Below are 15,354 nucleotides of genomic sequence, written 5' to 3'. Positions count from 1 at the left end.
AGCGGAGCAGGTACCATAAAATACACATAAATTAACGGAATGTAGGTTGTAAGTATAAATACAAAACACAATGAATCGTATAATATGGTACAATTAGGAACCACTGTACGTTCGCGATTACGCCGTTCGTAGCTAAAATTTGAAACTGATAAACGGTTGTATATACCCAACTCGTAATAGGTATTTCTCGGTTTATGTACATTAGGTAATGTTGATAAAGCAAAGCAACTGTAACTGACATGACGTATATTCGCCTTCGCCATTCGGGATTCGGTGTTCGCGCTTTCGATGATCGTACGTTTACGTAGCATCGGATCGGAGCAAGGAGATTGAACGACGTAGGACGACTTTCGGCGACGCGACGGTGTCGTTTCGCACCATGCTACGGCAGCATAGCCTCAGCCTGTGCCTGGGTATGGGTAGACATTGAGAATTGAGATTACGATAGGTCGATGGGCGAGTGCAGTGTGCTACAGTATAATCGCGATCACAGTACGCATGGTCCATGGTATCGCTGATATTTTAACATGTTGCATTCGCGTACCGGCGGTGGCGATTATTAGTTATTAGTTATTACTAAATCGAGTATTCGTTTTTCGTTTCGCTCGTAAAAATCGCTAGGTACCATAAGTACGAGTACTTCGATACGATAATATACACGTGTTTTCGTCTTCGGCCGCGATAACAGTTTATGGTGCTACATTGTGTATTGTATTTTTTGTGTAAGAATATTGTTCAAGTGCTTACGAGTAAGATGTGACTGTGAGCGAAACGCTGAAAATATGAACAAGCCATCGTAGAAGAGCCTCATAAATACGAGTACGAGAGACGAGAGCTAGTATAGGTACGTAATGCTTACTGCACTGACTTTTTGAGATATGTATTTTAGTTTAACTCTAACTTCAGCGATGATTAATGATGTGTATTAAGAATGAATGGTACTTACTTACTACCTACCTATTCAACTTGATACCTACTTTACACGGTTACGTTGATCGTTGATGTTTATGTACCTACTCGAACTCGAAACTCGCGAAAGTCTTCAAAAAGCACTCGAGCTCGTAGACGTCATTGTGTACTGTACCTTACCTATCTTCAATTTGAACGAGTGCAACTGAGCCCTGATCCTAAAGCTCATTTTAATCCTGCTCACAGAGACCTTCTGCATTTTGATTTCGAATTTGAAACGAGTCGTTCTGGTTGATCGATGGTTGCACATCTACCAGTAAACTTAAATGTTTTGATATTAGGTACGCTTTTCTTTACCCTAAGGCTAGAGCATCATTCTGTTTTGATGAGCCAATCACTGATCAGGTGATAATCCTGCAGTCATCAAGAAGTAATCACGATCGCGGATCGCAATGGCGTGAACTTCGGCAGCTCGTCTTAAACGCAGAAAAATCTCGTAGAATAGAATGTAGTTGTGTATTACTCACGTACACGTACACGTGTTCTACCTATTACCTACTTTTTTCCCCATCAATTTTAATTCTGATCAAGGCCACTCGATAAATTGTATTTGTAAGCGACGTGTAACAGCAAGACTGCTAAAGTTGAACTTGGCCTGTAACGAAGTACCTAGACCCTCTTCGAGTTGGTGCCGAGTAGTACTGCCATTCTATCAATGTGGCTGCTGAGATCGATCAATTGACATATGTAGTTACATCTATGAGTATTACCTATATAAGCTAACAAGTGAGCCTTTCGAACTGGCGCTCTACAATTCAAATGAAACCAAACTAAATCGAAAGGGGATAAATACTGTACTAAAACCCCCCCAAAAAAAACAAAATTTCATGTGAAGTTGATTTTTTGGTTTTATGGTGAATTTTTGATAATTTAAGAATTCTAAAAAGCTGTTGTGAGGGCAATTTTCAAAATTTTAAAAATGAAATAAGGGTAAGGGCGCCAATTATGGACCAGCGCCCGTTCTCATCGGTAATTAGCGCAATCTGTCAGGAAAAAATGTTTTCCGATGTATTTATTTCACCAAAAAAACGAATCAGACAAAAATTGCAACTGTAAAGTCAAAACTCGCTGAGAAATTTACAAAAAACTGTTTTGAGACACTAAAAATTTTTTCTAAAGTGTTTTTCAACTTTTATTGAAATATATATATGATGTAATTTTCTAAACGTTATTGACGTTTATAATATCAAAAAGGACGTAGGTTCTGCTGAAGTGATCAGTTTTTGCTAAAAATGTGGGTATGTACTTACAGAAATTTTTGGTGCAAAGTTTTGTTTTTTTATGGGGTGCGCTAATATGGACCACCTGTAATATTGAATTTTTTACTCATTTTTATCATTTCTTACAGCCGCTGAAGAGAGGAATGCTTGAAATAATTTTTTTGTTCATTTCTACAAATAAATAATTATGATGTTTTGAAACGTAAAAGGGTAATTCTCAAAAAAAAAAGGTCAATTTTGATGTAAAATCATTCTTTTGGAAAATTTCAAGTGGGAATCATTTGTATAGGTGTCCCAGATCCCTTTTCTAGTGTTGGCCTCAATTCAATCCCCCCACTGTGGACCCCGGTCCCCCTAAAACAGCGATAATTAGGATTCAACCCTCATCGATGTGTAATATGTCGATTGATATGTTTTCGAGGTCGTAGAATTCGAATCTGGAGTTATTTTTTATGTAGAGGTGGAAGGTGAGGCGTGGGAAGGGGGAATTGCTTATATTATCGTGTAATAGGTTAATTTGTTTTTCAGGCCGCAGAGTTCGAATCTGGACTTATTTTTTTGGTAGGGGTAGAGGTGAGGTGTGGGGAGGGAGAAAATGTCAAATTTTGCTTGTATTATCGTGTAATATGTCGACTAGCGCGATAAAAGTACAGCTGTCTGAAATTTGGCCAAGTCGAAGGACAAATGGGCGCTGGACAAGCCGAAGGACAATCTCAACGTTTTTTCGTTTCTAGCCTTACCTACTGGACATTATTCGATTTTTAACACCTAATAAATGTGTACTTATCATGTAGAATAAATTCCCTTTCTCAATTATCGTTTTTGGCGGGTTCATCTGCGTAAATAAAAAGGCAAGCCGAAGGACACCGATTTTGCGAAATATCATATTTTCAGAGACAAGTACGATCAGAACGAGCCATTGCGTAGGTTTTGAAAATAACATTGCGGGGTAACATTTTTATGAGGACAGTGAACCAGTGTAGCCACTTGCCAGAAAAAAATGTTGGATTGGGAAGCTACCAAAAATAATTGAAAATTGCTCTAAAATTTGCGCAAAAAGTGTGTGACAGTTTTCAAATGTGAAATGTCAGCTTCCTATGGACTTATTCCAATTGCAATTTGCACAATAATGGACCTTCGTGTTCTATGATAATGAGAATGTGTGAATTTTCCCCCCAAAAAATGAAGTTCATGACACTTTGTAACATTCATTTTCAAAAACATGGCGTGTGACAGCCAAGTCGAAGGACATTTGGGGTATAAAATCGAATGTACACCAATGAAAGGAGGGGTCAAAAATCTCAATACCATATGTGAAATGTGTGGGGGATGATCCTTGAATGGACCAAAAAATAAATAAAAAATTTCATGCTAAAACCTTTGAGAAATTTGCCATGTACATGATTTTTACCTTTTTTTTGAGAATTACCCAAAAATATGTTTATTTTGAAATTCTTTAGGTGGTCCATATTAGGCGTCCAAAATTTCAAATGGTCATTCTGACACTCCTCACTCAACAATAAAAAAAAAACTTACAGTTGACCTTCACTCATGAAGTTTTGTACAGTGTTAGTGGGAGGATGGAACTTCATTTTAAGCCTTTGTGGAGGTTTCCACACCCTATAGTTTTCAATTGGCAATCCTCCAAAAAAAAGTGGTTCATATTTTGGTGCCTCTACCACTACCCTTACATATAAATTTTTTTAGTAAAGTGAGCCCATTTGAATAATTCCTTCGAATCAACTACCTATACCTACCAGAGTCCTGCACGGTATAGTTAATAGTTATAACTAGTTGGTTGGCAACGCTAACTCAAGTTAACTATAGAGGTGACTCATCGCAGGCAATAGTCAACCTGTCTAACGATGCGTTGTTATAGTTGACGCGCAGATAACTAACTTAATCGTCAGATGGTTATTCAGATAACTATTCAACTAGTTGGAATAACTATTCCAACTAGTTGAATTATCCCCACCTATAGCATATTTATCCGAAATCTTATCGGAAATAGGTATGCTCGTCACCCCTTGCCTATGTACTCCTAACACAACGAGAAATAGTTGGATCAACTAGCTAGTTAACCATACCGTACAAAGTAACCGGAGTTGGGAGTAGTTGGTAACTATTTGATGCGCGCGCTGTCAATAGTTATCTAGTTGACAACTCATAGTTTAGATTATTCGAATACTCCCACAGATAACTAGTTGAATCAACTATACCGTGCAGGACTCTGATACCTACCTATACTAGTTTTATGTCACTCTGGAAAATCCAGCATTTCTTATTGAGTGTAGCACAGACACTATCACTTTCAGTTTGTACGCTGAGAAATACTTTGGCCATAGTGTTCTCTTAAGGGAATAACCTTTTTTCGCGGGTTCCTCAGTCTCACCATCTCGTGAGTGGGGCTGGTTTATTGTGGAATATGGGGGTACAACAACTTACCTAGCGGTTCCTTATTACTCACCCTTAACATTACACAACTTATCAATATCATAACGTGATTAAGTTAACTTCATCTCAACTTACATATACGTACTAAGTAAATTGTAGGTAAGTAATTAATAATACGTCGTTGATCCAGCCGTGGTCTGAAGTTGTTATTTCTCTAGTAGAGGGGTAGTGTGGAGCAATTCTCAGTTGAGGTACATGAAACATACTAGGAATTAGCATTAATGTGTCACATGCATAATAAGATAAACTTACCTACTAGTACTTAGTAAGAAATAAAGTAACCACACCGACTCATGACTAACTATTAGGACACTCAGTGTACATTTACCATTCAGATGCTTGTAATTTCCTCTAAATTTTTCACACATAGGTAGGTGAGGTGTAATATGAAGCAGTGCACGCTATAATTATAATTGCAATTATGTACTTCTAATAGTTTCTCGAGTAATTGAAATTACCTAATTGCAAAAATTTGAACCAAAAAAAGGGGAAAATCAAAATGGAAGCCGACGACGTCAGTTTTATTAATTTACACCCAGGAAGGGTAGATGTTGAATTTTAAAAATGAACAATAGGTAAAATTTTCATCAACCATTGTGTTGGGATATCTGGCCCTTTTATCAAAAAAAAAAAAAAACATGCTTATCAAATACAGTGGCGTAGCTAGAGATTTTTAGACATGAAAAATCGAAATTAAAATTAATTAGGTACCTAAGTTAGCTAATTTTTCTGAACATTTTTCGTGATGTGTGATAATTTCATGAAAATGAAGGTTTACATGCTCAAGGAGCAAAGAAGCGACTGTGAATATTAAAAAAAAAAGAATTCAAAAAACGATAAAAAACATCCATTTTTGCGAGTTTCATTTTAAATTTTTGCGATGCCCCCTTTGCCCCCTTGGCTACAGCACAAACTTGTTTCAAAATTGGACAATGGGAAAGATATTAACTCAAGGTACCTATCTATAACTTTCGGTGTGATTATCTCATTCTAAGATAAGATGTTTTTACAACCCATTGTGTTCAAATACTTATATCTTAATCCTCTGTTATAAATTTAAAATGACTGTCTATTGTGAAATTGATTTTGTGAAGATTCTATTTATTTAAGATTTTTTACTACCTGCTGTGAGATTTTTGAACTTTTCTTTAGTTGAAATTTTATTTATTATCTTTTTTACCCCCCCCCCCCTTCTGTAACAAGATAGTCATTACCTCATTAAAAACAAATTTGAGAAGCCAAAGGGAGGGTTTTAATGATCCATTGTGTTCGAATATCTGTCTGGATATTTTATAAATTTAAAATAAATTCTTGTTCTGAGGTAAATTTGGAACATTTTCTTTTGTTAAAATTTAATTCCTCATCTTGATTTTTAAATTTATTTTTTCCTACCTGACAGTCTGATATAAGGGTGGCTTATAAGCTCTCTATGATTGGTTATTTTGTTGATATGTATGGTAATGAAGTAGGTATTCCGAAATTTGTTTACTTCAGTAGTGGTTGAAATTTTAAAGCTCATTAATAAGGACGTGTTATATCTTTGGTGAGATAATAAGTATCTAAGTAATCCTACTGCAATTTTTTTGTGGTAAAAAAGCGATGCTGTTCACATGATTCATAATAATTCTTGTTGTGGTGATTCAGAATACATTTTTTTGGTGGTGATTGATCTCATTTTTTCTTAAATTTTCAATTTTTTTTTAGTGATTTCAAATAAATTTCTTTGTATAGTGATTGTAGATGATTTTTTTATGATTATATGAACCATTTACCACAGCTTTTGGTAAAGGCTCATTTCTTCATGATAATTTTGAATGCCTACAATGTCTACATGTCTTTGTAGGGCCGACCTAATTTTGAATGGAATTTTTTGTGGCGATTTTGATGATGATTTATAGAATTTGATTTCCAATATTGTATTGGTAAAGAATTTTTTGTGGTGATCTCAAATGTTTTTTTCTCGAGATTTTAAATCATTTTTTTTTTTAGAAAAAAAGACTAGGTATCGTATCGTCTTTTGTTTCAATTTCAAACATGGTAGGTAGTTACACTTTATTGTGGCGTTGAAGAATATTATCTAAATTTTATGGTGGCCATTTATACCTAATTTGGAATTCTTTCAAGATTTCAAATGAGCTTTTTTCACAGTGATTACAGATGGATGAACTTATTCTTTATTTTTAAAATAAATTTTCCAATATTTATTTTGAATTTACGTATTTTGAAATTCAGTTAAAATTTTTTTTGAAATTCAGTTAACATTTTTTTTGAGAATTCAAATAATTTTTTTGAGATTTTTTTGTTGCTAATTTAAAATTAATTTTTCTCGCGATTTCAATTTTAAATTGAGCCACTCCCAGTGTTACAACAGCGCCATAGTTTAATTTTATTCAGAAATTTTTAATTTGATTTCAAGGTGGGGGATCATGAAGACACAACAGATGAAAAATCTTTCCAAAAAACCAATTAGGTACTTGTACTAACAACTTCTTTGAAAATTTGCATTGGTTCGTTTTGCTGAAAAAAAATCATATTTCAAGAAAAAGGCTTAAAAATCACTCTGCTGACAATTTTTTTTTTCAAATGTTATAACTTTTAAATAATTTTCCAGAAAAATCCAAAAAATGAACCTAAGCACTTGAAATTTTGGTTACGAGGGGAATTACAGTGCTACTGGGAGCCGATGTGAGCAAGGGGTAAAAAAAATGAAAGCCTTCTGAGAATTTTTTTTTCAAAACTTGAGATCAAATATGAGTTGTTTATGAAACAATGAAGAAGTCCCTCCCCCTCCCCATCTCTCTCAAAAAATTCTAATTTCATTTTCAAAAAACGGCTTATTGAAAAAGTTTCTTTTGAAAAAGTTTTTTTTTTCAAAAGAAAGTTTTCTCACATTTGAAGTTTTTCATTTTTAAAAGTTCTATTGAGGTTTACAAAAACAAAAATTTTGTTTCGCCACAAATAATTTAGGGAAATATGAATTTTCTCTTGTGGAGAGAAGGTTTTTTTTTGAGGATGTTTTTTCACAAGAGACCTTTTTTAAACGTAAAGTTTAATAGCTTTTGTTCGCCATGATCACAATTTTTAATTATCTCTTTCAAGAATGAAGTTTTCAGTTTTCCTTCAAAAATCAAGATTGTTTGTATTTTCTTTTCTAAAACTAGCCTAAAATAGAAAATAATGTTTCAATTTTTTGATAAAAAATGAAGGGTATATTTTATTTTAAAAAATAACGATTGCATTTCTCTTCTGAAACTGAAGTGTACGTTCTTGCAAAACGTTCATTTAAGGCTGTGACTGCCTCTGTGAACTTGAAAAGCTAGCTACAGCACTATGCAACCTTGCTCATTGAGTTCACCACGTAATTTTAGCGGTCATCGTTATGGTACTCCAACGTGAGAACAAGACACAATGTCGACGGCGACAAGTTGCAAAAACGTACATTACAATGTACCTAGACCTATATGACTACGAGTACTTACAATGAAATATGGTCGTTATTACATATTGTAAGAATAGGTAGTTATGTACGTATACAAGATTTATGTATTTATGACGCGAAACAACAAAATCAGCAACATACCTACAATGTACATAGGTAGGAATATGGCATAATGCATGCTTCGTAGACCTATGTAATTGGAGGCCCAGCATCTGAGTATCGGCGACGCACTCGTTTGGTAGTTTTAGTGGTTAATTAACTGAGAAATGATCAACGTTTTAAACGTTATAGGTACCATCACCCATCACGTTACTTAATGATTCTCGCAGTGAAAGGTGTTCCACTGACCCGAAAGCTCGTCAGTAGCTATTCGACTTTCGATTTCGAGCTCGACAAGTTGTTTACGTCTTCACCTTGATAGACCTACGTACGAGTTTACGTTTCGTATTCGCATTTTTGTATATATACTCGAATAGTATAGACCTATCTGACAGATAGTAAGTAGGCAAATTGTCATGCTGACTGGTTGGTTGTGGATAACAATAAAACACGTTTCCCATCGCATCCCTGTTTCGCTATTCGAAGACCCTCTACTTCTTCCTGCTTGGCGATTTGATGCGTTCACTGTTTTTCAATCAAAAATTGTAAAAAAAAAAAAAAAAAAATGGGGCAAAGGGGATATGCCGCATATTTTTATTTAGTCCTGCGTTAATTTACTTATTAGTTAAGCAATAAATATTATTGACGCGAAAGAATATGAATTTCATAACGCAGCTCTCGTTTTCGAAGTCAAGGAGAACTTTTCTTGAACTACAGCATTTCTTCACGCAGATCAAGCCTTAGGATATGCAGTACCTGGTCTCATGTTTATTTACCTACTTGTGCTTTCAAAAAAGAACCAACCAATATGACGTGCCGAAGGTTATTGACGAAGTACACAACATATTCCAGCACCTTCAAATGGAGAATAAATTCTGAAGTTTCTCCTTGAAAATACCCAATTTTTTTTTTGGAAAGATTGTAAAAATTTGAGCTTGCTCGTATCGCAAGAGGTACAACTTGTTCGTTTTAAAAAAGTGGTATTGCTTGATCGCAGATGGTAAAACATGGCTTAAGAGCTAAGAAATCCATACGAAATAGAAAAATATATACCTAGGTAGTAAAAAATGCTTTCTAATTTGAAACGTTTGTAAACTGAACCAAATTACGCAAAAATTAGGTACATTACATACATTTAATAATACTTATTTTAGTAAAATTTATTGTGTTCACAACGCACGTGATATACAAGTGATTAGTCGCACAACTCGTAGATTTGATTATCTTATCGACAACGACAACAAAATTCCGAGTGTTTTTCATTGAAAGTAGCAAATAAAAATATCAAGAAAGGATTATTATCGAAACAATACCAACATGAGCAAGGGTAGGAGGCGAGTGTAGACAGTACGTAGCTACACACGTTGAGAAAATTTCACTGATAGTGATGATGATGGCAAATTACGATAAAATATGTACCACGATGAGCAATGCGAATCAAGACGCCAAATAAGCAAATCTAGGAATAGTCGCTTTTGCGCAAACTTAAATATAAATTGTGACAAATTACGAGGAAACATTTGTACATACATAGATAAGTGGAATTGATTTTCTACACGAATGGCTTAATCTCACACGTGATGAACTCGGAAAACTAACATTTGAGTAGAAATGAGATCATCAATGTGTTTTAACAATATTCTGCTATCCTGCTTTTGTCCAGCTTTAGTTTTTCTTTGTTTTTTGTTACAGAAGTTGCCAAAAAGTGTGGATTTGTACCATTTTTAAACTGAGTTTTAAATTTAAAAATTTCATTCATTTTCTCCTTCCTAAAAATTGAAACATTTTTGGCTGAAAAAATGTTCACCCTCTCGACTTCTCCACTTTCCAAAAATTAAAATACATATTATTTGACGTGCTCTACAAGAATCGACCCAAGTGAAAAAAAGGGGTTTCAAGTTAAAGAGTGGTCCTTTTAGAAAAAAAGATGCTCTTTTCAATGGCGCAAACTGCAACTTCCTATCTCTTTTACTTTCCTCGAAAATTGACCGCAAAGTTGAGGGGTAGGGCCAAAATCAACTCAAAATTCATTTTTAAATTTTTTATGATTTTGGCAGTAGAAAATAACCTAATTTGCGTACAAACCGTTTTCAAGCCCCATTCTTGTATTTCACTTTTAAAAAACTTGTTAATTCATTATTAATAAAAAAATTTGAAAAAACGTAGAATAAATTACATTTTCAGTGAAAAATTTGCTTGGATAAAAATTAAAGTAAAATGAAACAATTATTGAATAAAATTTTAAAAAATTGATGACCTGGATCAGGATCGAACCCTTCACCTTCCGCGTGACAGTCCATCAGCTGTGCCACATGGCTAATAGGCAATTTTTTATGATATTATTTTTTATTTGTCCATTTTGAGTACTATGGGTAAATATTTTTTTTCTCTTGTCCAGTCGCCAATACTATCTAAATAATTCCCTTCTCATCCCAATATTTGAGGAACTTCATCCCCTCATCATCAATTGTCCAGTCCAGTTCGTCTGAGTTGAAGTTGCCGTATAATTGACTTTTGAAAGGGTGCCTGTCATCTTGTACCTTGCCACATTTACACAGATTGTCATCAGCCAAGTGCCATCTCAGCCATCTGTATAGGTTGGATTTCAAGTGTGTTGTTCTGCTTCTAATTCTATTCAGCATTTTCCAGACATCCAGAGGCTGTACTTCATTTGGTTGCCTTGGGGCAATGATTTGCTCATAGTATTGCTACCTGATGCTGTGTTCCAGATTTGACAGCGTTCAACTCAACTGCGGCAGGAGCACTTAATTCATTCACTGTTCCAAATACTATCAACTGACAATACAGGCAACTCTATTTAAAATACATTGAGTGTTTTTGTCACAGCAATAGCATGATCTGAATAGCCTGGGTTAAAACTAACTTTTATCAAAAATGCTCTAATTGGTTGGTTTCCCACTTGACAAGAGATTTGCCGGTTAAGCCAAAATGCCAGTTGATTTTTGTAAATTTGCCATTTAATAGGTGCGCAAAAATGACAGTAAAGAGCCTTTCCGGGTAAGATAGTGAAATCGGCACTCTCACCGATTTGGTTGAAACTCACCCAAAATGTTAGTTTGGATGTAAACCATCCCAAAAAAATGTTTGAGCCCCCCCCACCCCCTCCCGAGAAATGTGCCCATATGTGGCTAAAATTCAAAATTCCCGTTCTCCGGAGGGGGTGGTCCAAAAATTTTGAAACTTTCACATAAAATAGTCACTAGGTAGGTGCGTGTGTGGAATTTTTTTCGAAAAAAAAATTTCATATTTGGGGGGTTTTGGGGGGGGGGGTTCAAAATTTCAAAAATTCATAGAAAAAAACGGGGAGGGTACACTTTGCGAAATTTTTTCAGAAATTTAGTTACACCTTTAGGTATAACATATATTTTTCATAGAGCTCAAAAATCGGTGCAACATGCTCAAAAAAATTAAAATCTTGCAAGAAACGTGTTTTTTCGTAATTTTTCACCGTTTTCTGACCCTCAAGGTCACAATTTTTAGAAAAAATGATATTTCAAGCAACGTACGCAAAAAGACATGAAAATGACAATTTTGATATTTTGAGCTGCCCCCTCCCACCCCCCTCTCCATATATGTGACCATATGTGCTCAAAATTCAAAATTCCTGTTTTCGGAGGGGATGGTCCAAAAATGTTGAAACTTTCACAGAAAACAGTCACTAGGTAGCTGCGTGTGTGGAATTTTTTTCGAAAAAAAATTTCATATTTGGGGGGTTTTGGGGGGGGGGTTCAAAATTTAAAAAATTCACAGAAAAAAACGGGGAGGGTACACGCTGCGAAATTTTTTCAGAAATTTAGTTACACCTTTAGGTATAACATACATTTTTCATAGAGCTCAAAAATCGGTGCAACATGCTCAAAAAAATTAAAATCTTGCAAAAAACGTGTTTTTGAAAAAACGCTAGTTAGAAAAAGCTAGTTTTTATAAAAACAGCCGTTTTTGACCAGCGAATGGCAGAATTTTTCATTTGCCGAACTGCCGGTTCTCACAAATCAGCTGTTTTTTATTTACCGATTATAGTGCACATGCGCAATGGGTATTCACAACTTCTTTTTAAAAAATTGAATAAAAGTACGAAGTGTGGTACATGTATACCGCTTGAAAACAGAAATATTCACCTTGCAATGATAGCTGCGTGGTTAGAGCATTGGATTGACAAGCAGGAGTCCTGGGTTCGATCCCCGCTTAGGCTGGAATTTTTTTTGTAGATTTCAGGGTTGTATTCTGCGATTTAATGCATTAGGTATTTAAACAGCAGCCGATTTTTTCCTGGCGTTTTTTTAATGACAAATTTACTGTCATATTTGAGTCGGCTTTTTCACTGGCTTTTTTATCGGCGAATCTATTGTCAAGTGGGTTATAACTGGTTTGCATCTCTTGAGTCCATGAGATCAGGGGTGGACTGGCCATAAGAGCTACCAGGGAAATCTCAGTAAGCCCTAGGAAGAAAATGGGCCCTTTATCGACTGGCTTCATTCAGGGACACATCTACTTTTTTAGCATGTTGTGCTGATCATCCCCATGCTGGGCAAGCATATTCTGCAACTGAGTAACACAGCGCTATAGTGCTGATGTATGCAGGACCAGTGGTTTAGCTCCCCATCTGCTACCTACTGGCTTTCAGATTAGGTTTGTTCTAGCAGCTACTTTCATTTTGGCTTTTTCACAGTGGTGCCTGTGGGTGAGTGATCTATCCAGTGTCACTCCTAGATATTTGGGATGGTCATTGTGATTCAGTACGGTGTTTCCCACATTGGATGTTGAGTGGTCTCTTGGCCTCATGGTTTTGCAGGTGGAACCAACAGATTTCTGTCTTGGATGGATTTGACCTAAGGTGGTTGGCTTTATAGTATAGGTACATCAAGTTCTTCTATTGCCTGATTCAGTCTGTCTTCCACCTCTACAAATGTGTCACACTGAGCAACGTGAAGGACCTCCAGTTAGTTGGTCATTGGTGTAGATATTAAAAAGGATGGGCGACAGAACACTTCCCTGCGGCAAGCCGTATGGGTTCTTGAAGTCATTTCAATGATGATTGATGATGCAGACATTTTCTTACAAAACCTACATAGGTATCTGTGAATTGAATAAGTCACACCATTTCTGGGCAAAAATTCATCAATTATGAAAAATTTGCCAAAAATGAGAAAGTGTTTGGATCATTTAGGTCACTTTAGTAACCCATAGATGTTGGCACACCCTGTACATTTTCCATTGAAAATAATTACAAGTTCCCATTGACGATTGTACAAAATATCACAAGATTGGCGGAGGTAAACATTGGAGAACGAACGAACGGCTAAAAGACTCGTGATAAGTGCATCCTGCGTGGGAAAAAAATAATGCCCCCATAAGCCCCCAAAATTTCCTGAGAATTGAAGAAATTGTGTGACTATAGTTCATTAGGTTTTTGTGAGTGCTGAATACGAATATCAACTTATTTTTTTCATTTAACTCCTTCAACGCCCCACCATAGTACCTACTCCACTAAAGTTTCATGAAGATTGAAAAATTAGAATAAGGATGCTGGGATAAGGGCTCGATGGTAACAAATGGACTTCTTAGGATGTAACTTTTGAATGAAAACAAAATGGTCGTCATTCCTGCAACTCATGTCAGACATGAGATAAAGGATTTATACGATTTTCTGAATGACATAGAACGCTTACGTTCTAATCATATGAGGCGCAGCTTAAAGGATTAGTACCTATTTAGTTCGAGTCTCGAGTCGGAAGCAAGTACACCAGGTGCCCATATTATAGTACATTTCGTGCTTGCGCTCGTGCTCCCATTGCAAGTACACATACAGATACAAGTATCTCTATGGCTCAAGACCTGTCTACGACTACACGTGAGTGTATAGTGATTGATTGAGGATGCCAATGGCGAATTTTCATATCGAATATCGTGTTTGTATTTTTAATGCTCATGAGCGCCACGACGCCGCGGTAGTGTTACACAATGACAAAAGTGCTCATCGCACTACTTTAGAAGCGTCACGTGTCATATATCAGGTGTTGCTTTGCGTAGCAGGCATCTAAGCATACCCAGTACTTACAATTAGATTGCACATTGTAGTGTATCTATGTATATTCTACATATATGTGTATTTCGGCAACCTACCTACCTAACCTACCTATTTATCTGCAAGAGCTTATACACAATACACATGTAAAATGTATTCATTATTAGCTTCAAGTACATTTAAATAATACGTCGTGACACGACGTGTATACCTAAACCTATTAAACATTTATATCGCAGATAATATTAATAATTACATAGGTACGCAAATGTAAGTACTCGTAGTCGTACTCGTACACGCTAACAACTCTGCATCACTACAACGAACGCGATTTTATATAGTGAAATTCTACGGTGCATTCTTGATGGTGTTTTGGGTACATTGTCGAGTGCAAAATTGTATTTGTTTTCGTATTATCTCGCTAATTGCCTTTGCAAAGCTCAAAAGTGCAACCTCTAGAACTCGTTAGTGGATCCGGATACACTTACACGATACACGTGCTATAACAGCGCAGGCGCTCCTCTCTATCTGCGATCGCTGGTTTGGTTAGGTGTGGACAATAAATTGGACATTGGTAGATATACCCAAGTGTCGCGAGCTCGTAGGGTAGTAGTTGTTAGTAGTATCGTGCTCGTAGTAATTACCTGTTGATTTCGCATATCGCTCATTCTTTGTCCATAGTACATGTAAATACACACAACTAGGTAGGTAGTAAGTGTAAATAGTACGCGTTTATCTAATGCTAGAAAATAGTTAACAATAGCAGAAAACGATATACATTTATTTTGATTTTACATACCTTCGTCGCTTCAACTAGGTATCGAATAAGTATCTGGTTTTTGTAGAGTGATAGATAACTACCTTGTTACAAAATTGGTGTGTTTGACGTAAATATAATTCGTTCACCTCAAATTTTGCTATTTTCATAAACAGATTTCGAGTGGACCAGTTTGTGACCGTGAACGAGACCGTGACCGTGATCTTGACAGTCGCAGTTGGTCTTTTGCCAAAGGTCGATTCCTATACAGACGCCGACGATTATGACATCAAATGACAACTTATTTCAAGGTGAGTCATTGATTCCTTTTCTTCGTGTTTGGAATGCTTGGATTATAGTAAATATACAA

General features: G+C 35.9%; 1 protein-coding gene across 2 annotated transcripts in view; it reads left to right on the top strand.

Moving 5' to 3' along the window:
• The first annotated feature begins 245 nt into the window (after nt 1-245).
• LOC135842105 (polyamine-transporting ATPase 13A3-like) overlaps nt 246-15,354 on the top strand; it is a 30,852-nt gene continuing 15,743 nt past the window's right edge. Inside the window, exons 1-2 of one of the 2 annotated variants that reach the window (XM_065359462.1) lie at nt 246-844; nt 15,161-15,295. In XM_065359462.1, coding sequence (XP_065215534.1) covers nt 15,268-15,295 — 28 coding nt within the window. In that variant the 5' untranslated portion in view covers nt 246-844; nt 15,161-15,267. Of the gene's footprint in view, nt 845-14,539; nt 14,932-15,160; nt 15,296-15,354 lie in introns of those variants that run through there. The other variant, XM_065359463.1, reaches the window with a different exon arrangement.

This window comes from Planococcus citri, chromosome 3, assembly GCF_950023065.1.
Source record: "Planococcus citri chromosome 3, ihPlaCitr1.1, whole genome shotgun sequence".
NCBI classification, from domain to species: domain Eukaryota; kingdom Metazoa; phylum Arthropoda; class Insecta; order Hemiptera; family Pseudococcidae; genus Planococcus; species Planococcus citri.
Note: the sequence above shows the minus strand (reverse complement) of the source record. Positions and strands in the feature narration are given on the sequence as shown.